Below are 27,543 nucleotides of genomic sequence, written 5' to 3'. Positions count from 1 at the left end.
ATATCACACAATTTTGTAGATCATATGAACAGTGATTGAACAATTAATATATACTAATGAATACATACATTCTAATTAAAGTATAACATATTGTAAAATCAATTAAAAATGTATATAAACTCAGATGAACCTTTTAGTTTTACTCATGTAGCAGAGAGACAGGAAGTGTCAGAGTTCTTTCCACTCTTAATAATGTCCTGTAGACATTATGTAGAAAAAAAATGGTATGTTTAGAGCCAACTAAACTCTCCTCACAGGACCGCTTTTTATTTAGAGGTGCCCACTGAGCCATGTCCATTTAATGCACATAATTTAGGGTGTCTGCATTAGTCTGTGGCATTAATCATACATCTATACATAAATCATACACTAAATTTACTATATTGTGGTAAACAGAATCATTTAAAAAGGCACCTTTCCTTCACCTATGTAAAACTGAGAATGGTTAGACTATATGCATAGCAATCTGTGACTTTTTTCTGTAAATGTATTACTAATAAATGTGTAATCCACAACTGTCGAAACTTTGGAAAATGTTCAATGAATGTACAAGGCCTAAGTTACAGGATGTGGACATTTTATCTTTCATGCTATCACCAAGCAAAATTTGCTGGTGATTTTGATCCAGAACTCCACTTGCAGGATATCCCTCTAGACAACTCACAGCCTCTGAATAAGAGGTGGCCAGAAAAGCGACACATCCCACTCCTCAGTCTGTAGGGTAAAACTACCAGGGAAGCAAAATAAAGATGCCTGTAAATACTGCGAATGGACTTGTGCATCCACTAGACCATGCTACCCAATGCATTTCTATAACATTACTTTAGAGGTTGCAAAATCATTCAGTGGTTTCATTGTAAACGTTTTAGCCTGTGTTTGATATGGACAGTAGGTTTAATACAAAACATAAACTACGCAGACCTACAATAGAAAGCAGAAGTTAACATTGCTCACCAGTGACAGTCGAGCACCTTGCAACGTTTTCTAATCAGCAAGCCCTCACTAATGCTTGCTTCACTGCAGTAGGCAAACTCAGGTCATTCATGAGTGTAATTAAATAAAAATATTCCAAACAAATCCAGGAAATGTTACAAAGTGAGAGAAACAAACTTTTTTTTTCATTTTTCATGGGACACCTGGCTTCTCTTGGCCTCCCCGAGTACACAGAACTGTCCTTGGCGATATTAATCTGAACTTCGCTCCTCCATCTTTGGACTTGGATTTGGATTTTCATCCAGGAGCTCCAATTATTAAGATCATTACTGGAGTCAAATTCTTAAACTCCAGTTTCTGACTAATCTCACATCAATTTCAGTCTTCAGTGTGACAAGACAAGGACCACACACTACGACTAGTGATGAGCCCTGGATTTGTCATTAGGAAAGCTATGCTCTTGTCTCTGGTCAGTTGAAGCCATTAGCCAACATAAGCATATTAACTCCACAAAAAAGTAACTAAGATTAAATAGAGATGAAATAACAACAGTTTGGGATTTGGGTGAATGACAATGACTGAAACTCTCTGTCCCAACTATCCTCTCTTTCATCTTTCACAGGGAATTCTTAAAACCCAGCTCCTGGTTGTCTCTTCCTGTCTCTTCCTCAACCTCTTCATGTGCTACCTCTGTTCTCCAGTGGGGGTCATCCTTCCCATTCAGAGAGCAAGCAGCATCAACTTTCTCTCTTGGGCTCCCAGCCACAGATGACTGGAGCATCATTGGGGAATGCCAGATTTTTAACAGAATTCCAAGTCATTCATGTATTACAAGGAAAGGGGCACCATTTCCAGTTACATAATCTCAGATCACTTATTTCTGCTGACAGCCATATAATATCAAATTCTTACAGAGCAGCTTGCCTGTTACCACCTTCCTCCATGATGCAAAACCAGAAGATGATGATAAAAATAATTCATACATAATAATGTATGATAATGTATAATAATCCATCGTCATCGTCAGTAATCCCAACTTTTAGAGATCTCCAAGATCACTCTTATCCATGATGATTGTATGCATTGTGTGGAGATGTTTTTCATTTTGTGGTACAGTTTTTTGAAAGGAATCTAAATGGTCACTAGAGTATTTAACCCTGTTGTACCTTGATATATGCACTTTATTGTGTGCAATCAAATGTGAATATTCCTATGTACTTTGTTTTGGTTATTGTGTTTGTCTTTAATGTTTTTAGCTTTCTACAGCAAGGTAATAAGACTAATAGGTAAAAAGATGTACTTTTATGACTTGTTAACAAAAACAAACAGTTGCTGTATGTTATAATCCTATTATTAATCAAATTAATCTGCCTTGCTTTGATATAACAGGCCAGTGCCTATTGTTCACTAGTGTTATAGCACATCATTGTGGTGCACAGGTAATCTGTCCACATCATCTGAAATTATTTATTCAGAATAATTTCCATAAAAGATGTAGGGAACATGAAAATATTGTTTCATGATTATTTTACTGTGTACATTGTAGGATAAAATATATTAATTCAGCAATTTTGCATAAAAACTGTTGGCTATGTAAACGTGAACATGAATTACAAGAGATTTTACATTTATTAAAAACCAGCTAGGTTGCAGCTATAATCTAAGCAACAGTTCTTTATCTGCATAGTTCAAAAATCCTCAACAGATCTGAGCTTCGTCTCTACCCGACACATGCTGTTTATTGTGGCTAATGCACCATCACTACCTCTTGGGGTAACACAACATTTGCGACTCAACTCTAACAAATGGAGGTGAATCAGTTCATTATTCCCTTTTACTTGCAGCTTTGCAGTCTCTTTGGGTGTTATCAAATGACCAACAGAGCAGACAACGAGGGGAAAACTGTGTCTTCCTCCACTCTGCGTGAACACACTGAAGAAATAGGCCATTCAGACTCAGAGCTCTGATAAACAAGGAGACGGCGTTGCTCAATTGAAGCATTCAGCAAACAGACACAGCTGTTGTTTTCATAACTATATCCTCATGTATGTGGCTTTTCTTTGCTCTGTGTAAAATGTTCTTTCTTTTCATATTTTTATGTTGGGTATGGCTGAAACTAAAACTTTTCTCTCAGAGGCATGCTTTTCCAGAATAAATCAAGGGTAATGATCTGAAAATGGAAAGGTCAGCATGATTGCATGGCCAACAAGTTCTTCACTACAGGCAGTGGCTTCGCATTCCTTTACATTAGTAAGAAACCCCATGTTGTGTTCATACTTACGTAAGTAAATGGATAAACAGGTTAAATAGATCTTAAGTGGTTTATAAGAAAATCCTGCTTTAGAATCTGCTTTTACTGCCACTGCTAACAGTCACTTAGTGCACTTCTTGCTGCGTACTTAGTTGCCAGTTTTCTCAGGCTACTAATGTTTACACGTGCGGTCAGGGGTTAAGGCAGCTGGAATAGAGTGTTTGCTTTTGGCAGCAAGGATAAAGTGAAAGCAGCAGTCTAGTGGAAGCTAGCCTCCATGGAGAACAGCCGCCTACATACCCTTGAACTGGCAATTAAATTCAATCAGCTGAACACACCACCAAGACAGCATAATCGAAACATCTCTGCAAGCGTGTAATTAGATTTTGGACTGGCTGAGCAATAACACGCATTCATTTACCGGGAATGTGCTGTCCATTATGGAGTGACACCAAACAGTAGCATATTCATGGCTGCAGTTAATAATGCAACAGTACTAAACTGCTGCACACACACCCAGAAGGATGCATGGCTTCAGTTCCAACTTCAGCAATCAGCATTTCACAGATGTCTAATTGAGCCATTGGAAAGGGAAGACCCAATAGGAAGATCCAATAGGAAGACTCAAATCCCTTAGCCTGACTTAACAAGCTTGTACTGTAACAAGTTTTTTTGTTTTTTTTTTTTTTTAAATAATACATTCACATTTGAAAATATGCTTTCCATGTCACATTCTACTAAATAGAATCAGGCAAATGTCAACTTTATATAAGTAAATCTCTGATGTGGTGCCAGTCACTTTAGTATACCATAGATACAAATACAAAGTGTGTGACATTCAAACTCTGCATATTGATAATTTATAGTATTTACACATTAATACCGGAAAAAAAATTAAATAACTACTTGCAAATAATCAGACTGCTATCTTATGTCCATTTGGGATGTGGGTGGCGTAGACTGACGTTACTGTGGAACAAAAAGCATATAATGAAAAGGGGCACCAGTTGTAGTTTGGTAAATACATGGCTCTTTTGAAGGCATCACGCTGTTCTACAGAGCAGTCAGACCAATGACTGCATTCCTCTGTCCAAGCAAGAGCTTGGGTGAATAGTATTCAGGTATTACTGAACAAATCCACAGCCTGGACACGGTCTACCTGGCACACCAAAAACACAGAGAGCAAAGTGTCTAAAATATTACACCTTCAGTGTGTGATCCTTGATTATTTAACAAGATTATACTGATGATTTCTTGTAAACCCACTGAAAGTAATGCGGAAGAGGAGGACAGTCCACACAGACAATGAACAAACAGCACACCTCAGTACCAGTCAAATAATACAATTTATCTGGCTTCAAAACAGGGCAAGCCATGGCCGTGAAAGTAAAGATGGTAGATTTATCATCAGAATAATGTGCACAAAACAAATGGCAGGTGTACCCTGCATGGGTTAGGCACAGGAAAAAAGCATAAGGAATCATCACTTTCACTGTAACTTCATAAGTATCAGTGTCATTTTAAAGTGCTACAGCACCTGCCATTGATAAATCAACATGCTTACTCCTACATTTCAAATAATGCAACTTCAGTGGATTTATTGTAATGATGGAATATCAAATAGTAACACAGTAATGCTGAATAACCACAGTCTCATTAAATTTCAACATCTTGATCCAAGATAAAGACATGTGCCAGTAACTTTCCAACTCGGAATCTGGGAAGACTTGCCTAACTTATTTTAGGTCACCCAGTTAGACGGCCTGACGGTTATTCTCCAGACTCTTCTCAATGTTGTCAATGACCATCAGTGCTGCTTGGGGAATTCTGGTTCCTGGACCAAAAATACAGCAAACCCCACTCTGGTAGAGAAACTCATAGTCCTGCAGGATTGAAATACACACATGGTGTGGTCCATAAGTAATCAGACACTTTGGCTCAAATATACTGTATGTAAACTTGAATCAAAAAGTGATTATGAGTGAATAATGTCAGCTTTGAGGGGCTCTATACTGCGTGAATCATATAGGAATCTCTTTTTATGTAAAATCTGGCCAGTTAACTGTAAACTGTTAACTGGAAATTGCTAGCAGAAGTTATTAGCAAGGCAAGTGTATGCTTGTGACTTCTCTGGGAGGGAACTACATTCATAAAAATGTATGAATTTTTTTTTTCTTTAGTCCCCATCACTACCAGACAGGGTAGGTTCAAGTTTTAAAGGTTTTATAGTTCTGGTCCCCTACACTAGTAGTGGGTCCAGTGCATTGAGGAGTGCACGGTACCTATAGGCCTCCATATAGATTCACATTCACAAGAATTATTACATATCCTGTGGCTTTCTTTTATGAGTTCAGCTTTTTTTTTTTTTTTTTTTTTTTTTTTAAGAACACCATGACGACACATCACTTCTCGCCTGTGTCTAAGCTCATACATTCGTTTTGCTTACCGATGGAAGGGAAGGACGTTGAAGAGAGGGTCATGACAATGGCCTACTGCGGTCATGCTTTTAAAGCTTTACTCATGCTTTCCACTCCTAGCACTCGTGAAGGACACCATCAGCTGTTTTTTTTTGTTGTTGTTGTTTTTTTACATTTCCCTTTTTATTTGCTTTTATACGCTTTATTAAAAAGTGAGAAAGGTTGGTGGGTATTAATTCGCAGACATTAGCGAGATATAACGTGTGCAGAGGTTGCCCCTCACATCTCCCCATTAACAGCGTTTCCAGCGAGGTTAATAGGAACCGAAACACCTCCGCCATGCCTGGCTGCTCTGCCCCCGGAGGGCCAACGGCATGGACGAGGGGGCGTTACCTGAGGCGGGATGACTCCTCCGCAGATGACCAGGATGTCTGGGCGACCAAGAGTCCGCAGTTCCTTGATGAGCTCAGGGACGAGCGTCTTGTGTCCAGCCGCCAGCGTGCTGACCCCCACGCAGTGCACGTCTGCGTCCACAGCCTGCTGTGCTACCTCCAGGGGCGTCTGTCGCCAGGGAAACAAGGACACAGGGTTGACTGTGTTGTCCTGTACTTTCACAAGCAGGACTGAACTGTGATAGGGGTAATGCCATACAAAGAAACGTTACTGCACTCAACTTATTTTTACTACAGTTTAAACTCATTCAAAATTTCATTACTCGTGTTTCTAAGCAGGTAAAATCAATTACTTGGAATGCAGGTAATTTAAAACACAAATGTATGTTGTTGATCAACCCACCTGGAAGAGCGGCCCAATGTCTACGTCAAAGCCCAGGTCAGCGAATCCTGTGGCGATCACCTTGGCTCCCCTGTCGTGCCCGTCCTGGCCCATTTTGGCCACCAGAAGGCGGGGGTTCCTGCCCTCATGAGTTTTAAACTGCTGGACCCTGAACATCAAGCACAGGAGGATGACGCGCACACATGGACGCGCACACATGGACGCGCACACATGGACGCGCACACATGGACGCGCACACACTGAGCAGATCTCAGAGGGGATTTGCTGGAGATATGCTCACAAGGGTAGCCCCGGGGGGCCATCTCCACACTCTTACCGGCTGAGCGTCGCATCAATCTCCTCGTTCTCGCCAAACTCGCTGCGGTACGCGCCGCTCACCATACGTGTGCTGGCCTTGTGCTCCCCAAAAACCGACTTCATCGCATCCGTAATCTCGCCAACCGAGCACCTGTGTGGTCCAACAAAGAGCGTATACGTGATAACTTTTAAAACTTTAGTCTTGATTGGTGCAGGACTTCATTATCATTATTATTAACTTAATTAAAATGGACCGATTGGCCTAACTGCCTTTTCACCTGATTTGGAATGCCTTCAACAGTGGCTGACCTAAAGGTTATCCTCAAATTATGCATACATACTTGCCCTTCACAGATAAGCCTAACCACCCCTGCTGTTCCTTAAACAGGCCAAACAGAATTGCATTAATTTGACTGCACAGCTCATACGGCTATATATTTCCCAAGTACACTGTGATCAGATTGCGGATCACGTATGTGAAGACTGACGAGAGGTCACATACAGTGCTGCTCTAGACCATCAGGCAACATCGCACATCAAGGTCTTTAAGCAGTGACACCTGACCTCGCCGCGGCTGCCTCCACAGCCAGCCCAAGCAGGTTGCCGTCCCGGGTCTGCGCACACTGCTCCAGAGCTGCCAGGCACCTCTTTGCAGCCTCGGCATCCCGGCCTTCTCTCACCTGTGGACGAAGCATTGGTAGTGACATCAGAGCCCAGCCACAATGCTCCAGGCTTCGCATCCCCATCAACAAAAATAAAAAACACTAGGAAAGGCTCAATCATGGGGAAGGCATAGAGCTGACATCTCTATAAGCATGCTTATAGCCTTTCTTTGTTACTCAGCTACGTTCGAGACATTTGAACATTTTTATTTATCAACTGTTTAAAATATATTTAATGATTATTTATTTAGAACTTTTTTTCCCTTTAACCTATATGGAATGATAGATTTGTCATATTTTCAGTGCTTAGGGTTCATGTCACAGTGAAAAATGTGATACGTTCATCAAAAAATAGTGATGATCTCCAATATCTCCAAGAGCATGAGAGCTCTCTTCCGTCGTGTCCATAACACATCAACTTAATGATGACACTGACCTTCTGCAGCTTCTCAATCTGCTTTTGGCGGACAATGGTGTTGTCAATGGCCAAGACGTCCACAGTCTCTTCGTTCTCCAGCCGATACTTGTTGACTCCTACGATGACTTCTGTCCCTGAGAGGGTAAGGGATGGAGAGCATTGAACAACTGCGAGAACATCACATCAGAACAAGTGGAACAGGAAGAGAGTGTGCTCCTCGGATCACTGTCCCTGGAATGTTTGGGATCCTAATCTGCTTTTCAGAAACGAGCAGATGCAGAACTAAGAGCATGTGGGGAGATGAACACACTGGCTGCAGAATGTGCAGTCTTAGGGTGGGTTAGTGAGCAGTTACAAACCAGAACTGCAATATGGGAAGTGAAGACAACACGTGCATGGAGCTCTAAGCATGCACATGCGAGATTAGCCACATATGCTTGTGTTTTGGCTGTAATCTTGGGGAATTTTAAAACCTTAATCTAGCATGTCATGTTAGAATGCTAGAATACACACACACACACAAACAAAGGAGGCAATTTAACAGGGTGAGATTTACATGTTAAAAGGGATAAACTATTAACAACACATACTTTACCGTTCAAATCTGTCATCATACAATAAGTTCAAAGCTGGTTTTCCCAAAAGCATCATAAGATAAAGATCATCATTAAATGGTAGAGCACATACCACACTGAGCACGATTTCTCTCTTTTAAGATGATCTTAACATTATGATGCTTTTGGGAAATAGGACCATGATTTCTCTCACCACCCTCTACAGTTCAAATGTCTCTCTACTGAATCTGCTGGAATAGTTCTCTTTCACAATGGTAAATATGCAGCTATAGACCAGTGCCTCTCATTAGTAGCACTGCATTAATGTGATGACTGACTCCTTAGGCGTACATGCCCTGCATGCACACGGGCTGGAGAGGCATGAGGCACTGTGAGGCATGAGGCACTGAAGTGTTCCCTCACGGCTCCCTCACGGCTCACTGATCGGCCCCTGGCCAACCCACTTCAGAAGAGCCTCCACTGCCCCGCTTGCCTGACCTCTATGAGACATCTTGGCTTTACAAATCATGAATATTTCAGAAAGAGGAAAGTTTGTTTCAGCCCACAAGCTCTATTGTGAAGCACAGAGAAAGCTCGAATGTTACAATGAAGAAAAGTTAAATGCTTGTGCTTTAAATCTAATGGATGGTAATCAATTGGCACCACACAGGCCCACAGCTCCACACCACCAATCTGCATCCAACATCTGACCTCTGTCGGCATCCAACTGTAGCAAGAAGGGATCACGTTCAAGGTCGTCTCTCAAACACATCTTTTTAACTCTTTTCAATATATGATTTTATGTTTTTATTTGTAAAGCATGGTGAATTGTGTATAAAATGTACTAAACAAATAAACCTGCCTTGCCCTGCTGTGCTTTACATGAACCTTAAATAAAGCTTCTGGCTCCCTGTTTTCTTCCACTGTGTGTTTCTGGGTGTACCCAGAAACACATATGTATCCAGAAACACATATCCCTCCATACCTGAATCGATGCGAGCTTGCCTGCGTGCCGCACACTCCTCGATGCGCAGTTTGGGGATTCCCTCAGCCACTGCTCGAGCCATCCCCCCCATATCCTCAATCTCACTGATGAACTGAGCGAAGATAAAAACATCACATGTTAACAGATGTCCTATAAAGCAGTGCACAGCATCAAAAATGATGCGCCAATTTAAAATGGATGTTTTGCAGCAGAGTGCCCCTAATGTTCTCACCTTTCTACAAAAATATTTTTCTTTTAGGGAGTATATATGTATGTGGCATGAATTACAGAAAACTGCAATAAAATGGCATTATTGTGTGTGGAATTCACCTAGGATATACATAATAATATGTCCATTTAGCAAACCCACAAAAAAGTAATCCAAAGGAATGCGAACTCAATATAATGACCATGTAAAAAGAAAGAATATGAAAATACTGAGCTCAATTCTGTGCTATAGTACAAATACAATACATGTTTATTTTGTGTTGTAAGTTAAAACTACAAAGTGCATTTGTTAGAGGGTGCCTTCTCTTCACACCTGACCTTGAGAGCAGCATCGTACACATCATTAGTGAGCGCCTCCATCATGTAAGAGCCACCCCAGGGGTCAGCCACTTTAGGAATGCCCGACTCCTCCTGGATGATGATCTGCGTGTTGCGGGCGATGCGGGCGCTCTTCACCGTGGGCAGCCCCAGTGCCTCGTCGAAAGAGTTTGTGTGCAGGGACTGTGTGCCCCCGAACACAGCAGCCATGGCCTCGATCACGGTGCGGATCACGTTGTTGTAAGGGTCCTGGGGTACGAGGTGGGCAATGAAACCCTGCACTTCGGTTCAATAGTTCATTAGTGTAATGACATCAACTTTGCTTTTAACTTGGTTGTGAAATACGAAGGCAGCAACGCATGAGCTATGTACAGGCTATGTTATGACACTAGAAAATTTGCTCCCATTAACTCAAATACAATGTACCATAAAGACAAAAGTCCATGGTTTATCCAAGCTGTTATTACATTGGAAGACTCTGACAGCTCGCACAGTATCAATATATTGATCTGGTTAATCAAAAACCACTATATATAAGCAACCACCAGGGATTAGGCAGCTCTGAACAGACCTGCTCTGTGAGGGACCATCCTGATGTCTGACAGTGAGTCCGTAAGAGGAGGGATTTGGAGTTCTTGGGCTGGAACTTTTCTTTAAGCAGAGTGGCCCATAGACGCCGTGCAGCCCTCATCTTAGCTATCTCCATGTAAAAGTTCATACCGATGCCCCAGAAGAAAGATAACCTAAAGGTCATGACATACTGAATCAAACAAACAAATACATACACATACAATGCATGCACAATAACTGAGGAAAATAACTCCTATACCAATTTGTTTTGGATAGACTACATGTGACAAACGTTGGAGTACATACGATTAATGCCTGTTTTTATGATTACTTATGACTATTGGATAATTATTTATTATCAAGATAAACAGTGACTCACAGATACTTCAAATTCGAGATGTAAATTGAATATCAAGATATGGTCATGCAGCAAATAGATTTCAATTAAACAGATTTTCAAGCAAATGGATTTCAGGCTAAACCTGTCAGACCAAATCAATCATATCAATGATCTTCTGTTTAACTCTATAAACCAAAAGCCTTGTAATTACAACAAAAGATGGCCAAATATGAATATTTTGAGGAATCTCAGACTGTCTGAATATTGATTTGGTATGTTTCCTAGTAAATATTTTTAAATGAATATCTACACTGCCAACTACAAAAAAAAAGTTTTCTATCTATTTCTACCCAATCTTTTGGACTGACTGAAGAATAAAATAAAAATTGCTCACAATTAAAACACATACACCTACAATATCTAGAAACAAAAAAGGTCTGCTGAAATATTCAGCAATATAAACAATTAAACAAGTCTTTTTTTTTCTTTTTTCTGGGTGTCCTGCATCTAGCATATTAGAACATTTTGAATGCAATAGTCAAAATACACTACAAGCCAAAAGCAAAAGCTAACCTAGGTGCAAACTCGTCGATAGTAAGACCAGCTTTTAAGCCAGTTCTGCAGTACTCCAGTCCATTGGCAATAGTATAGGCCAGTTCCAAGATGGCATCAGCCCCAGCCTCTTGTATATGGTAGCCACTGATAGAGATGGAGTTAAACTTGGGCATGTGCTGTCAGAGAACAATAGCATATGGTCAGCTGAAAAAAGCAAGTAATCTTATACATTTGACATCTGAAGTGAAAAGGAAGTCATCTTACAAGTGGCTTTTGTCCTTATTGTTGGTTGCTGATTAAATATACTTTGTGACCAATATAAATTATACATTTTTAAAAAAGAATCAATGTTCTTTTCAGTTACTTAAAAAGTGATTCAGAAATTGACTAAAGAGAAAAAGGCGTTCAGAAAGCGAAGCCACAAGAACCAGTGTTTTCATCTATACCTTGGAAGTGTAGGCGAATATGTCGGCGATAGCGTGCATGGAGGGCTCTGGAGGGAAGATGTAGGTGTTTCGGACCATGAACTCCTTCAGGATATCATTCTGGATGGTGCCGGTCAGCTTGTCTTTGGCCACGCCCTGTTCCACGCCCGTCACTACGAACATGGCTAGGATGGGAATCACTGCCCCGTTCATGGTCATGGACACAGACATCTTCTCTAGGGGGATGCCATCGAACAGCATCTTCATATCCTCCACAGTGTCGATGGCAACACCCGCCATGCCCACATCACCGTGCACTCGGGGGTTGTCTGAGTCGTACCCTCTGTGGGTAGGGAGGTCGAAGGCCACAGAGAGGCCCTGCTGGCCAGCTTTGGCCGCCAAAGTGAAGGGAAAGGATGAGAGCAGAAGACCCTCCAAAGAAACCAGCAATCTGCATGTAATGACCAGGTTCAGGTACATACTTAAGTACATTTCAGTCTACATAATCACATACTAATGTGTCTCTCTGTGAAAATACACTCAGTGATACTAATGTGTCTCTAATGTACCTCATGGTGTCTGTGAAAATACACTCATAATGAACAGGTTTCGTTACCTTCACTTGCCTAAATAAATTCAAATACTGACAGTAACAGCTTGATTGTGATCTCGTCTTATACCTTTAATGTTGTCCTTGTAAAACTTGTTGCTTTCCTCCACTGTACTGAAGCCAGCATACTGCCTGATGGTCCAGGGCCTGAAGGTGTACATTGTGGGGTAGGGCCCCCGGGTGAAGGGGAATACACCAGGCAGCTCATCACTTACTGCCGCTGTGTCGGTTTGTGTATACACAGGCTTGATTGAGATGCCCTCTGGAGTATGCCAGATTAATTCCTCTGGGTTCTTCCCTTTCAGCTGCTTCTTCGCCAGGCTGCTCCAGGCCGCATGGAGCTCTGACTTATCCCCGTGTGGAGCGGCCGTGCGGAAGAGTCGAGAGCGGCACCGCTGATCCAGCACGGGAGGCGCGAAGCAAGGCGCACCCAGTAGCCGCTTGGATGCCAGAGATGCGCAAGCCTTTCCCGCGGTCAACATGCTGCGTTACAGTGTCCCTGCACAATGACCTAGACACTCATCACACACCTAAGGATGGAAAATGTTAGAAAAATGTTTAGATTGTAGCCCAAGTTAAACGTCTCTTTCTTCTCTCAGAATTAGCTAATTTGAGTAACTAATGCGAGCAACTGCTCATGTTTTCTAGCTAGCTAGCTAACATAGCCAACAAGGGAATTAACCGCAGAATTACTGATGACTATGCCTGAACTCCAGTCTCATAGCTAGGTCAAGATAACTGGGCAATTTATTGTTCACGTTTTGTTATTGTTTTTTTCATTAAAAAAAGGAAATAATATCTGACCTTGTCTGTTTGTGTTGCTCCCAATAGGTGGTGAATAGTGGATGTATCTAACCAATCACGTTAAAGAACAAATCGTAACAGACCAGTCAGAGATGACTGGCTGAAACCCAACGAAATGCAGTTGACCAATCAGAGAGGTTTACTTGCAACCGTGACCCGGATGTGCCGCATCTAATGTCACGGGTGTTTATTGAACTGAGAAATAAATGTTCCGTGTATATTTGTACCCTCGGTTCAGTTGCTCCACCAGGTGGCAATACGTTTCAATTTATTTGTGAGTTTTCGATTCTAAAGTAGGCTATGAACGCTGTCTTTATTATTATAAACAGATGCAATAAATTTTTTTTTTCATTATTTAGGAATCAAAACTTTTAACGTCTTAATATAAATCAACACCGTAAATCACCAAGCATGCACATATTATTCAATAGCTATTTTATGACACTTGTAGAAATTGCAACATAAATCTACACGTTTACAGACACTCTCACAAAGTGTAGTTTTAAATAGTTTGAATATTTTAAAAAAACAAAGCCTAGATTCAAAGAGCTCCAAATATTATATTTATTAAGAGTTGATTGATAAAATGTCCATAGAAGCCAAAGCACTCTATCGTACAGTACTCCGTTTGTTCCAGGCATAGGCAAAATTTTGTGAACTCATATGATACTTGCAGCAATTGTTTATAAGGGATACATATAAAATATACTAAGTACAGCAACATTATTGTTTCATATGTATTCAGCAGGACAAATTTTTATCAAAAGTGGCAATGCAGACAGTGGTTGTTTTAATGCCCCTCATAATATAGAATTGTCATCTACTTTACACCCCACCTCCACTTCAAATACTGTAAGGCAGTGGTTTCGATCCAAATATATAGGTTGTGGTAAAGTTGATGTTTCCATGTCATTTTCAAAGGAATTAGAACCTAATATGAGAACATAGCATTGCTTATGACAAACTAGGGCTGATGTTTTGGAAAGGTTTTAAACGAGCTACATGGTAAATAACATAGGTTGGCAGTGAAGCAGAGAATATGTCAAGTGTGTAGTAGAAGATGCTAAATTCATGGGAAACGTTTCCTTGGTGGGACAGGGGCTAGAGTTTCCTCTTCTCCTCAAGCTGATCACTCCAGCTTTAGCAGCTCCACATCAAATATAAGGGTGGCATTAGGAGGGATGACCCCAGGGTGCCCTGTGGCTCCATATGCCATATCTGGAGTGCAGGTAATTTTTGCCCGCTGGCCCAGGCTCATCTGAAAAGAAAGTGATGAATATAGAATACGGGGACACTGGTCTTTTCATCCTCCACGGTAATAATGAGAAGAGATTAGTCAACAATGAAACTTCAGCCTCTTTGTGGATACCTGTGCAACTCCTTCCTCCCACCCTTTAATAACCTCTTGTCGACCAATCTTGAATTTGAAGGGCTTGTTTCTGTCTCGTGAGGAGTCAAACTTCTTTCCATTCTGCAGCATTCCTAAAGTACATATGCATTGGAATAAACATGAACAAAGAATAAGTAAGTTATTCTAAGACTGAAATTTGTATTAAAAAAAGAATCATTTGGTTCTCAACGTCATACCCAAAAGCATTTGGTTCACCTAGAAAATAACATGGATGTCTACTGCAAGGTTCTATATGAGGCAAAGCAGTAAACCTACAGCATTTCGCCTTTGGGAATGATTTTTAAAAAACAAGCATTTCCTGAGCATTTCCTTGTTCAGTTGCTTCTAACCCTAACGTCACCAAGTATGTATGTTTCATAATCAAACTGATTTTAAAAACAAAGGAATGGTCTATTAGCACATGACTGTCTTCAGAAAGCTAATAGTTCTGCTATTGTCTGAATCTCCTGCAGCCTCAAAGCCCTCATGGTCCAAATGAAGGAAAGGAATGTGATATATGAAGCATTGGCCTAATTCAGCAGATTATTCTGAGGTTTTAAAGTAGGCCACCTTTTGCCAGCATCTATATCACAGGGGAGAAAGGGGGGAGGAGGCTGGCAAGCACTAGGACAACACTGTGCACACAAAACCTGTCGATCCGAGCATGGTGGGGACATAAGCCTTAAATAAGCAGAGCTCCTGCTGATTCTCATTAACACACTCCTGAATACTGAAGCTTCCTGTAATGGAGCTGCTGCAGTGAACATTTCTTAGAGAAAGTTGCATGCAAGAAATGGCAGAACAAAAAGGTGGAATCTCAGAGTAGTACATTTTGACTGGATCCCCCAAAAGTCACAGAATCTGTCAAAACAACATTTATTATTATTTATAATCATGGTAATAATTAGTATTCATATACATTTATATGTATACAAGAACACACGAGAGTACAACTAACAATATTTACAGGGTAATACATAACCAATGTAGGTTCCACTCAATGTCCACATTCAAATACTTCTAATCACCATTCACCATCACTTAAGAATCATCTAATGTAAATGAATTATTGTAAGTTAGTAAAAGTACAAACTAAAATAATCATAACAGCCTATCAGCATGAAAAAACATGTATATAGGATCCTTTTTTTTTAACAGAAAGACTGCGGTGCATTGAAATCAAACGGAAAAATCAACTGACGGCTCAACTATGCTGTTTGGTTTAAATCAGAATCTGACAGAGCATTTGGATCATTTATAGCCAGCTAGCAGATACAAGGTGAGGGAGTGAGTCTGCTTATGCTTAGTGAGTCTTGTACAGTACTGCATCTACCCTTTCACGCTCTATACTTAGAAGGAGCTTGGGCTTCCAGGAAGTTACCCGTGCCAAGATATCTCCCAACAGCCTGGGAACCTGTCCAACATCAGTCAGTCCCTTATTACAAGGGGCGTTTACCATCTGTTAAGTCTCTCATGAGCACGCATTATGCTACGCTATTTTACGGATTGTGCATTAGCTGCATGAACTCAAATCCCAGAAACCTGAATCTATTATCAATCTGGTTAGCAAATGTATGGGACCCTATGGAGCACATAACTGAGGTTATCACAGGACTTTAAGGAGGACATAACTTGGGTGAATCATGTGGGCAGAATGGGAAAAATGAAGACAAGTCAATTTTGACCATAAATGGCTTTAGTTCCACCTTGTAGCATGTTCCCAAGAAAAGCTTCTACTTCAGGGTCAGAGGGTGGACCTCTGGAGCCTAAGCGGTGCAGTGGGTTCACTAAAAAAAAAAAAAAACCTGACCTCTTCTCCCGCTGCAGTTGCAGACACACTTGAGCAGTGGGCGAGTTTGATGGGTCTGGGGCCTGCAGCATGGGCTGTACAGAGCACAGCTATTTTTACCTCTGTTTACAGTATCTGCCGGCAGAACCAGAAGCCAGTCTCCCCTAGTCAGCTTCCAATGTAACCAGATAAGACCCACATACGCTGGCCATGTGTAGAGGGCCCTTACAGACGTGTTAGCACATTTCTACGCTTAAGCGTGGCCTCCGGGGAAAAAGCAAGCTCACACATGGTACATGTGGCATGGGTAGAGGGTTCTGAACACTCTGGCCTCCTGAGACCCTGGGAATAACAAAGGCAAAATTCCAAAATGTCCCCATATGAAGACACAGTGTCTCACCAAGCAGGACTCTGTGGAGCGTCAACAGGAAAAATCTAACAATTCAGTGCAGACGAATTGCTTGCAAAGTAATCATGCATAATGTCAACCATTTCTCAGGCATTTCAAAGAGGATTTGCATCATTTAGTTTTAAAAAGACAAACTGCCTGCTGGTACACACATTTGATTTTTTTAAAAAGACTGTACGGAAGTGCATCCATATCGCTGGACAGTACATCCTTTGAATAATCTGTATTGTATAACATTACACTAAAGAGAGATGTTTTGGCTGGTCACCTCTTCGTTAAGTTGAATGATCTCCCTTCTAAATTTACCCTTCCGCTGTAGCTTACAGTGTACCGCTCTTTGCTGCTCCCTGACCTGCAAATGCATGCTGAGTGCCTGACAAAAGACATTTCTGCCAGTGTACAATATGAATGGATACATGCATCAGAGCTTCTGCCTATCCAGTAGTCCAGTAACTTATATATGGATATGAAGCCACATTTTGGAACCAAAAAAATCTATTGAGAATACTGAATTACTTCCACTGGTGTGTTCCTCTAGAAAGAGCTATGTCACGATAAATCCTTTGAGTGGATATCCTTCCCAGTGGAACTCATGATAATATTTATGTGGGAGCTTTAGGGATTTTCTCTTTCCTCCCACTGAAGTTGCTGATCAAGAAGTTGCTGAATTTTAATCATGACACTGGTCTTTCTTTGTTATGTCTAACAAAGCACTGTTTTATAGAAATACAGCACTTCCATCACATTTGGCAGAAATGTGTATGCTAATATTTGCTAATATTTTCGAAGAGAGATGCTTTGACTTCATGGAACTCCCAGGCTTTAGAGTGAGGGAACATCCAGTGATGTCATTAAAAATGACATCACTCATCTGACATCTGATGATCCCTGGCCAGCACGTCCATCACCAGAATATGTCTGGTAGCTGCACTACACTCAGAGATGCCCAATACTGGAAATCAACAAGCATCAGAGCCGTTACCCACAAAGACCACTGCTTGATGCTCATGTATTCTGAGTGTAAGTATTGTTATTAATAGAGCTGACATAGCCTGATATGCACCACCTGGCTTCCTGTGATCCATAAATAAAGCACACGCGCTCAAATGAGTGTGAGCTAATTGATTTGTTCTGCCTGGAAGGGTTGGGAACAGGTGGGTGTGTGTTGGGGAGGATCCAGGTGCATGATTAATATAGGCCTAAGATAAGATGCATCCTGTTTCCCTTGTTTAAGACAGTTGGGAGGAGGTCAGGCATAAAGTGCTAAGAACTCACAGTTTATGCTGTTTCTCAAGCTGGATACTACAAAAAAATGTTTTTGCTTTTGTTGTATTATAAAGAAGACAATTTAAATTTAATTCAGTTTCATCCATTGCCTGTGGTCTCTATGCAGTCATTCTCATGGTCAAGACTTCTTGAGAAAGTCCAGCGTGCGCACTGTACACTATATCCCACTTCTGTCAGCTCTACCACTTCTCCCTGCTCAGGGATCAGGAGTGACTGACCCCCCATCATAGCCCAGTACCACACCTCCCTGCTCAGGGATCAGGAGTGACCGATCCCCCATCATAGCCCAGTACCACATCTCCCTGCTCAGGGATCAGGAGTGACCGATCCCCCATCATAGCCCAGTACCACACCTCCCTGCTCAGGGATCAGGAGTGACCGATCCCCCATCATAGCCCAGTACCACACCTCCCTGCTCAGGGATCAGGAATGACTGACCCCCCAGCACAGCCCAGTACCACACCTCCCTGCTCAGGGACCACAAGTGAGTCATCCCCCAGCACAGCCCACTAATGCTCCCCAGCTTCCCTGTATTCATGCACTCCAGTTGCCATTAGGAACATAGATTACATTAGACAGTACACTAAATTCCAATGTTCATTTACATATTTTGTGTCTACTTTAAAACTCCACTCATCACAGCAAAAATAAGGTGATTTTTTTTGGAGTTTTAAACAACAGCAATACACCCTCTAAACTATACAGTCTCTTTGGTTTATCATTATTTAATAATAACAGACTGTTGTCTCCATAGACCAAATCCTTATTTAGAATACTACTATAAAGCAGTCTAATAGCAAACTCTGTTAGCAAAGTCATCACTAGAGATGGCAAGACCCGGGCAAGTCCATGCTGAAGCTGTAACACTAGAAAACCTAAGCCTGTATTCATCAGTGAGTTTAACAACCTTTGCACCACTACACAGAATTCTTAAAAAAAAAAAAAACCCAGACAAATGCAAAATTTCCTTTCCCTAGAGAGCGAAGAAGGACAGAATAAGGGTCATGCAGGGGACGTGTGGCAGATCCTACTTTTGTGATGCTTAGCACCAACAGCTGTAGACAGAGTGGGCTGTACAAAAAGAGAGCATGAGGGCTAAAAGTAGGCGTTAGCACTTAGCAAGTACGCACAACTGCACCGCAGACCTCAACGGAGCGACTGTGCAGTCCCTAATATAGCACTGCAGCACTGCCATGTAGCACTGGAGACGGCTAGGTGCACGACGGCATGGACACAAATAACTGGAGACACAGTCACTTTTTCACTGACACAGATGGAAAATGCAGGCAAACCAAAGGAACCACACTCACAAAGTGTACTACAAGCAGATAAAGTCTGTTATTACGTATCTTCAGTTAGACTAGGAATGCTGAGATATTGTGAAAAAAAAAATGTGGTAAATAATTCATGAAATTAAGATAGCCAATGTTTGTGGTGAATGAATGAATGTGTGTTTTTGTTTTGTTTGTAAAAACAACAACAACAACAACAACACCTCAAGTGTTCTGGTTGAGAGAGAGGTGACCATACCAATTTATGTAATTGTACAGAAGATATTTACATTGCATTATTAATAAACACTGGCAGACCCTGCAAAATCCTCGGCATTGTATTCTTAAAGCTCATTAGCCAGGGGAAATATTAGCCTTAACAGCACAATTAAGGTCATTAAGTCCAAGGATTGGATGAGTCATAAGAATAATGCTGATCTGGTTAAAAGTTATATTGTATTATTAAAAGTTATATTGTCATATTGTATTTCACCACATTCTTAATGTTCTTACAGCAGACCCTGCAGTGAGACATCACAACATGTCAGATGCAACCCGTCACAGCATGCACACTTCTTTATTGGCAACAATAAACAAAAAAGAATATCGTGGATTGTCGGGCAACCAATTTATGTCAGACTGTATGAGGAGCCAATATTCTAAACATATTTTGGAAGGGGGAAACTGTCTGTTGGGCATATAACCTAGTATACTCCCATTTATGACCTCACATGGTTCATAAATGGATTGCATACAGAGAAAATACAACAAAGGTGGATTGAAGGAAAGCTTGGTAACATGAGACAGGAAAATGACTGCAGTTATCAAATCACCACTCTACTGCAGGGGAATGATCGAAGAGATGCACGTAGATACAGAAGGGAAAAAACATAATACAAATTGAGGCCAGAAAGCTGTTATCAACATCCTGTTTCCTGTCTGGGAGGTAGGCCTGCCATATACTAACAATGTCCACATTTAAAACACGTATTCAATTTCAAAAGCAATGGGATGACTGAGTTTACCTATGTAATGCACTACACATGTCTGTCCCTTCTTTGGAAAGGTTCTTCCTGTTAAAAGAAGAAAAGAGAATAAGACTATACAACCCAGGCAACTGGTGACATATAAACTTTACATCAAAGCTTCACATCCTAGCTATGATGTCATAAACCTGAGCCATGCATCTTTAAGCCTAGTGAAGAAAGGAACTTTAGGACCCAGGTTTTCCCTGCACCTGCAGACAAACTGGCAGCATACAGCCAAAGCAGAAACACACAGCACAAAAACGAGGTCCTTCTAGCACACAGTGCAAAGCAACCATGCAGTAAGATGTCCCAAAGGCAGATGGTCTAAGCCTCCGAGGGCACGGGGGAGCACGGGGGAGCACGGGACAGGCGCGCATGCCTGTGGGTGTGAGAGAGTGTGCGTATGCATGCAGCTGTGTGTGTAATGCGGCCCGTCTCCTCCGTGGGCCTGAGAGCAAATTCATGCCGCAACACAGCAGGCTGGCGGGGGTGAGATATAAGATGTCGGTCAAGAAGAGGGTGCAGACTCAAGCCAGCAGCGGAAATGAAGAAAGTGACTGAGACATTGAGGCATTAACAGGGAGTGTTTACATTCAATGCATTCTTGACACCGGTGTGCTTGTTTTGATGTGCCATTGTTTAATTATTTGTGTGTGTTGTCCCAACATCAGAAGTCTAATTTAGCGATATGGAAATGTTTGCACACTCAGGCCAGGGAGGTCTGTATTCTGTGGATCGTAAATAAATGAGTGACCCATGGCTGACCAATCACATTAGCCTATTCACAGCAAATGCAGAGAAGAAGAAAAAATCTGTCATCATGCCATGCAGTGTGTTATGCTTAATGATACTAGTTTAGTCAGGCCAGCAATCTGTTGATCAAATTCATGCCATATGGGCCTTTGGCAGCATAATTATGTGACCTTTTATTTAGGATGACATTCACTATATGAAATGTAGACGCTCTACTTTAGGGACATTTAGTGATGTCTTTTTAATAATAATGTAAATTGTCATCTCCATAGAAGAAATCTTTATAATACTACACTATTATAATGTAGTCTACTACTTTGTTAAAGTATATATGGAGGACACACAGATTAGTAGCAAACAATCTGTTGTGTAGTAGTTTACTATAGGCATGCGTCTGGGCTGTTTACCAGCGTCAAGATACTCTGATGATACAAATTGAGAGCAACAAGTGGTCGACGTGTAAAGCATACAGTCTGCGTTGCAGTGTAACACGATGAGAGCTGGTCTATGAAATGCCTCGACTTTGCCAAGTATTTAACTGCAGAGCTACGGATGAACCATCAAAGCTCATGTCTCGCCTGGACGAGTCGGGGGGCATTTGTTACAAATAAGTTTGAAATATAATTCTGAACAGTTTCGGGTTACACGACTGAAACAATCTAGGAGACACAACGCTAGCCTATTTATCACAACAGCGAAAGCAATTTAGGAATGAACATAACACGGAAGTAAATAAGGTGAGCAGTATAACTGTGGCTTAGTGCCTCCATTCATCGTTAATACCCTGACTAGACAGAGGGGGGAAAAAAAACATATCCAGCCCGTAACCTAATATGCTCAGGGAGCTGACGTCGGCTGGCTAATTGACCTAGCATTACAATATTTATAATTCACCAAGTCATTGCCAGTCACGATTAACGTATATCCTAAGAGTACATTTACTCAGGCGGAACGTGTATACTAATGAAATAACATTTCCAAAAAATCCTCACAAGGCTGTTCCTGTAACCGTGCAGTAACGTTATCAGAGGTAGGCTATCAAAACCGGCGTTCGGCAGTTCTAACGCTGATATAAATGGGTAATAATGTAGCAACTTACCATCTCCTGGAGATATTGTTTCAACCTCTACGCCCATTATTGTAAACTGTGGTTCCTTGATCCTAAAATGCAGCGAGGGGATGCAGGTACCCTGGTAGATAGGGGAGCGTTTAGTCTCGCTACAGGGAGAGCACTCCGCCCACTGGGTCATAGAAAATCAGCAAGTGGTTCATGAAACATCTCACCGTGCTGAAATGTTAATAAGGCACGGAATCCCGGTTTTATCCCTCGGCCTGCATGCATTTCAAGCTAATTCTAAGTATTTACTCCTCTAGATACTCATTTGTTGCTAAGGGATGACATACATCACCGGGAATTTCTCGAAGGTTCGCCCAGTTTCCTGAATATTCCGACCCTCCTTTCGTCATGATCTTTTCTTTGTTGTAAGTCAAGCCTTAACTTGTCTGATCACTCAGTAGAAGATTCTACATACCGATATATTCATTTTTAAATCCAGTTCCTTTAAAAAGACACTTAGATGTCAGCCATTGCTTGGACAATGTACAACAATGTAAAAGGTCGAAAAATACTTGTATTAATAAAGCAGTGAGAAGGATTATTGGCAGAAATCTAGACTATGTAAGAAACCCCAGCAACCGCCATCACCTCCACCAACTAGTTTTTATTATGATTGAAAAAATGTGTATTTTTCTATTGTAGCATAGTTTAGTCATTTATATAAGCGAGTCATTATTATTATTATTATTATTATTATTATTATTATTATTATTATTATTATTAATAATAATAATAATAATAATAATAATAATAATAATAATAGCAACACATTGGACCACTTTTTTTAGTTTTGGATTAATAAAAGTTCAATCTCTGAAAAAAAAGAGACTGGGAACTATTCCATACTAGTCAGCAGAAACCTTTTAAAAGTACTGCATTATGGCAATAGTGTTCGACAAAGACTACAATTCCCATATGCTTGGCTCTAGTCTGTTTCCGCTTGTCCAGTTCTTCAAAAGTGTCCGAGTGGAAACACAGGTGATGTTATGTTTATGTGTGGCTAACTATCTGCAATTACTTATGTATTACTTTAATGCACAGAGGTTCTTCATTTCATTCCTAAATGACCATCGTTAACTGTAGGAATGCTGAAGGAACTAGAAAGCAATGTATGGAATCTGTACGTTCAAAAAGTTCATGTAATTTAGTCTAGCTCGCTAGCATCTAGTGTAACCTTTGCAAACTTTAGTACTGTAGCTTTAGTTACAATTATTTTTTTATTCGCTACATGTTTTACTTGCCTAATCTTAGAGAATATTAAAAATAACTTGAATTTAGAAAGTGATACCGACGAAGAAAGATCGTTAGACATTTACCCGGCAAGTAAGATTCATTTGTTCATCCTTGAGTGCAGCCTCCTTTAAGATAGGATTAAGGATTTCGCATTTCGAAATACTAGGGAAGGAGGCTTTAACTGTGTGTGTACCCCTTTCAGTGCGTACTAAAACAAAGCCTTGCATTCTTCTTTGTTAGTACAATCTGAAGAACAGTACTTTTTGATGAATGCCTTTCATTAATTCTTTGTTTCCTCTCTTGGTTGATAGACTGCAAAAGCATGGATCTAGGAGAAGTCAAACTTTTAAGGACTGGTTTAAATAGTCTGCAAGCCATTCACCCTGTGCATGGGATAGCTTGGACTGATGGGAAACAGGTTTGCCTCACGTCTTTCTGTTACATCAGCGGTGAAGTCAAATTTGGGGACACAAATGTCATTGGACAATTTGAAGATGTCTTCGGGCTTTTTTGGGGACGTATGTGCTGCCATGGTTCTCTGGCATTGCTTGCTGTCCAGCACAAGAAGCAGGTTACAGTGTTGCAGCTCCAGCAGAGTGCCCTGGAGCAGAATAAACTGTTATGTGCACAGACATGTGAATTGAATGAGCCTTTCCCCCTGCTGTCTCAGGGCTGCATCTGGCATCCCAGATTAGACATCTTGGCCATTTTAACCAAGCGGGATGTCTCTGTGCTGTTCTCTGTGTGTGTGGATAACCGGCATGTGAAGGCAGACATCCAGGGCAGCGGGCTTGTCCGCTGTGCATGCTGGACTAAAGATGGAATGAGACTTGTGGTTGCCATTGGAAGCGCTCTTCATTCCTACACCTGGAACGACATCCAGAAGAGCTTGGTGGCCTGTTCCTTTTGCCCCATTTTTGATGTTGGTGACAACATCTGCAGCATTGAGTCTATAGATGACGCTCAAATAGTTGTCACCACAGAGCTGCCGTTGGATAAAATATGTGGGCTGAATGCTGGTATCGCCTTTGACATGCCAGCTATGTCCGAGCCAGCCTCCTCTCAGCACTTGCCAGTTATGACGTTGGGTGGAGATGCTGACTTGGAGTCCCAGAGAAGGTCATTCGATTCTGAACAGTTGCAGCCTCAAGGGTTCCTTTCATCCTCTGGCCCCATTGACCTTACTGAGATTCTGGCTAAACACAAAAAATCAGACCCCAGCCCTCTCATTCACCTGCACCGGCGAGACAACATGACAGGATCAGGTCAAGACTCGTCCCATTTGATTCTGGTCAGATATGAGCACAAGGTCACCTCCACCAGGAAAGTGAGCATCCCAGGCATCCTGGTGCCTGACATCCTGGCCTTTGATCCCAAGGGGAATACTGTAGTGGTGGCTTCTAACTCCTGCAGCACGATTCTCATTTACTCCATCACAGAGTTGTCTGTGTCCAATATTCAGCAAATTCATCTTCAGAAGAATGAGAAGCCGAAAGGGTTGTGCTTCATCAGCAGCAATATGATACTGCTCGCACTGGGTCAGCAGAGGTCAAATGACCCTGTCTTTCTTCCATCCTCAAACACAGACCAATACAACCTCAGGCTGGTGGCTAGGGAGCTGGTGTTCAGTGAGGACAATGCCTCTTCAGTGTCTGACTCTCCCAGTAATTTGCATGGTCTCTGGAGACATTCTGAGAACTACTCCAAACCTCTTGCATTGAAGGACCTTGTTCTTCCTGAGGGCTCCATAAATGTTCCCCCAAGCAGCAGAAGGAAACTGATTGAGGAGATGCAAAGTCCTGAAGTCAGCCTGGTGCCCAGCTCGGATAGAGCCGCATCCAGCACCTCCTCCATCACCGTGGAGACCTACGATATGGATCATGTGACCCGCATGGCCACACTAGTAGCTGGCCAGATCAGCCGGGAATCAAGTCAACCGTGTTCTCCTCGATATGAGGTTTCAGAAAAGTTGCTTTCTGATCCCTCTCCCCATAAGAACAGCAACCTTATGAAACAGAAGGACCTGGAGGAGCTCAAACACAACATAGAGAGGATATTAGTCCAATTCTCTGAGGTGCAGCAGTGCCTCTCAGAAATCAGAGACTTTGACTGGAATGGGAAAAAGTCCATGGGCTGTTACCCATTTGCCTGTGAACCTCAGTATGTTCATGTTACATGTCAGGTATGAAAACAGTTTAATAGTTTAGTAGCAACTGAGGGTGCATGAAATGTCTTTGAAGGCAATGAATCACATTAAAGAACCTATTGCATCATTTAAGATGCTTATGTACCATTTCTGTCAACAGTTTTAACTGTTGGGCAGTTCTAAATCCTGAGTCCTGAACTGCACAGAATACAGTTGTCTCTACACAATTCTGTTGCTAGATTTACAATATTCTGCCAGTATGTGTCAGATTGACATGACTTTCTGGACCTTGGAAGGACTTGTCTGAGTTGATCTGACTTAATTTATGTCCCTTGACTGCTCCTGTCTGTCTTATGTGAAGAGTGATGTCGGTACTGAGATACAGAGTACTGGTAGTACAGCTAAGTAGAACACACTACTGCACTGTGTTTACTAAAGAGTATCTTAACACAAACTACTGCTATAGTCCTGTTACTGCTCAGTTCTGCTCTATCTGTGTATGGCATCACAACTCAGTGAAAAGGCACAGCTTGCACATTATTTTTCTTTCTGGCCTACAGAAACTGCTTTCAGAGAACGTGCACACAGACGAGAAGAGAGTGGTTCTGCTTTGTGAGGGAAGGCTGCGTCTTCGAGCACTTCAGGAGATCTTCAACCTGCCCATGGTGGAGATGAAGCATGGTACAGCTTGTACTGAGCCGCAGTTTTCCAGCGTCTGTATGACAGCACCTGTTATCACTGCTAAATTCAGCATTATGATAGAAGCTTGTTTAACGGAAGGGTGTTTAACAGCACACAGAATTGCTCTGCTTATGTTCCTCATGTTTGCACCTGGTAAATGAAGCATGAATTTGTTCTCCAAATTTGTTAGACGTTAGATTTTGAAAACCCTATAATAGAATTACTTTTTATATGACCGGGATTGTGGACATGGATCCAATTGAAGATTAAGACTAGCAGATTATAGCCTCATTTGTGACCTGCATCTTTGTGGTTAATGTACACTCAGCCAATCCTAACCCCTGCCATTTGTCTTGTGACCTCGATTAAAGCACAGGATTTAGTCTTTAAGTCTTTAAGTCACGCATTAAGTCTTTATCTTCCATAGCTTTTTCCACAACCTTATACCCAAACTGTGGTGAGTAGCATCAAATTCAGTTTCTTTGACACTGCTAAATTGTGTCCGTAATAATAAGGCCTTTGTTTTCCATATCAGTGTTTGTGAAAACACATTATGTTGCTGGCACTGAAGTGAAGGCTGTATCTGCCGTCTATGCAGGTTCAGTGTGGATCGTCCTGGTGGCTGATGCAGATGGATTTGTACCACTCACTTTCAAACACAAGGAGGCACTCATGGTACGGAATGCAAAGAGAAAGTGTCCCTGCAAGCCTGTGGGCAGCACCGATGACCTATCCCCAGAACTCTCCAAATCTTGTAGTATGGCACAATGATCTTGTGTGTGGTAGCCTTTGCATCCCAGGCACTCCGTAGTCCAAAGGATCTTAACAATAGCGGACAGCAGACATTTCTATCTTCGTAACTGCTGTTTGCTGAGAACTGTGGGCTTTTGTGTAGTCCTGCACAAATTCCTCTTTATACAAGTCCTATTTTATTTTTGTATTTCTCAGAGATCATTTCTCAAGTGCTTCAAAGATTTTCTACTGTTAGCTTAAACCCGTCATACAGCTCAAAGATTACAAGATTGTTTTAAATGTACAAAATTTGTGTCCCAATAGTTTTGGATAAGGTTATAGTTCCTGTTATAACTATATAAGAGTAGTGTAGAATCAAAGCCCTGTGTTTTGTATTACATATATATTACAAGGTTTATTAGTCAGGCTATTTATTATTCTTATATGAGTTTGTTATTCTATTATCGGTGTATTGTGAAGCCTTCATCTTAACAAGGTAATAATACATTGCACTATTTTCTCCCATACGGTATTGTTTTTGGAAA

At 41.4% G+C, this 27,543-nt stretch overlaps 3 protein-coding genes across 10 annotated transcripts; 1 reads left to right on the top strand and 2 right to left on the bottom strand.

The window, feature by feature from the left end:
* Positions 1-2,443: 2,443 nt before the first annotated feature.
* mmut (methylmalonyl CoA mutase) lies at positions 2,444-13,286 on the bottom strand. Its single transcript, XM_026997458.3, has 13 exons — positions 13,163-13,286; positions 12,429-12,888; positions 11,770-12,137; positions 11,342-11,499; positions 10,430-10,601; positions 9,859-10,107; positions 9,313-9,424; positions 7,792-7,907; positions 7,258-7,373; positions 6,713-6,844; positions 6,397-6,544; positions 5,995-6,162; positions 2,444-5,067 (listed from the first exon to the last, which is right to left on the bottom strand). The coding sequence occupies exons 2-13, from the start codon at positions 12,838-12,840 to the stop codon at positions 4,939-4,941; spliced, it is 2,280 nt and encodes a 759-aa protein (XP_026853259.2). The 5' UTR covers positions 12,841-12,888; positions 13,163-13,286; the 3' UTR covers positions 2,444-4,938.
* Positions 13,287-13,712: 426 nt separating this feature from the next.
* On the bottom strand, positions 13,713-22,512 carry fkbp1b (FKBP prolyl isomerase 1B). Of its 4 annotated transcripts, XM_081717547.1 has the most exons (5): positions 22,494-22,512; positions 22,189-22,279; positions 20,334-20,381; positions 14,532-14,644; positions 13,713-14,420 (listed from the first exon to the last, which is right to left on the bottom strand). In XM_081717547.1, exons 2-5 carry the CDS (start codon positions 22,223-22,225, stop codon positions 14,292-14,294), a joined length of 327 nt encoding a protein of 108 aa, XP_081573673.1. In that variant the 5' UTR covers positions 22,226-22,279; positions 22,494-22,512; the 3' UTR covers positions 13,713-14,291. The 4 variants fall into 4 exon arrangements, with proteins under 4 accessions (XP_081573673.1, XP_026852302.2, XP_026852372.2 ...); XM_026996501.3 differs by lacking the exon at positions 20,334-20,381 and having other exon boundaries at positions 22,494-22,511; XM_026996571.3 differs by lacking the exon at positions 22,494-22,512 and having other exon boundaries at positions 22,189-22,349.
* wdcp (WD repeat and coiled coil containing) lies at positions 22,463-27,525 on the top strand. Of its 5 annotated transcripts, none has more exons than XM_035524215.2 (4): positions 22,463-22,571; positions 23,751-25,621; positions 26,146-26,266; positions 26,865-27,525. In XM_035524215.2, exons 2-4 carry the CDS (start codon positions 23,762-23,764, stop codon positions 27,035-27,037), a joined length of 2,154 nt encoding a protein of 717 aa, XP_035380108.2. In that variant the 5' UTR covers positions 22,463-22,571; positions 23,751-23,761; the 3' UTR covers positions 27,038-27,525. The 5 variants fall into 5 exon arrangements, with proteins under 5 accessions (XP_035380108.2, XP_026851723.3, XP_026851589.3 ...); XM_026995922.3 differs by lacking the exon at positions 22,463-22,571 and adding an exon at positions 23,145-23,184; XM_026995788.3 differs by lacking the exon at positions 22,463-22,571 and adding an exon at positions 23,191-23,315.
* The last annotated feature ends 18 nt before the right edge of the window (positions 27,526-27,543 follow it).

This window comes from Electrophorus electricus, chromosome 7, assembly GCF_041902795.1.
Source record: "Electrophorus electricus isolate QZ-2024a chromosome 7, ASM4190279v1, whole genome shotgun sequence".
Taxonomy (NCBI): Eukaryota; Metazoa; Chordata; class Actinopteri; order Gymnotiformes; family Gymnotidae; genus Electrophorus; species Electrophorus electricus.
This window is presented reverse-complemented; position numbering and strand designations above follow the sequence as displayed.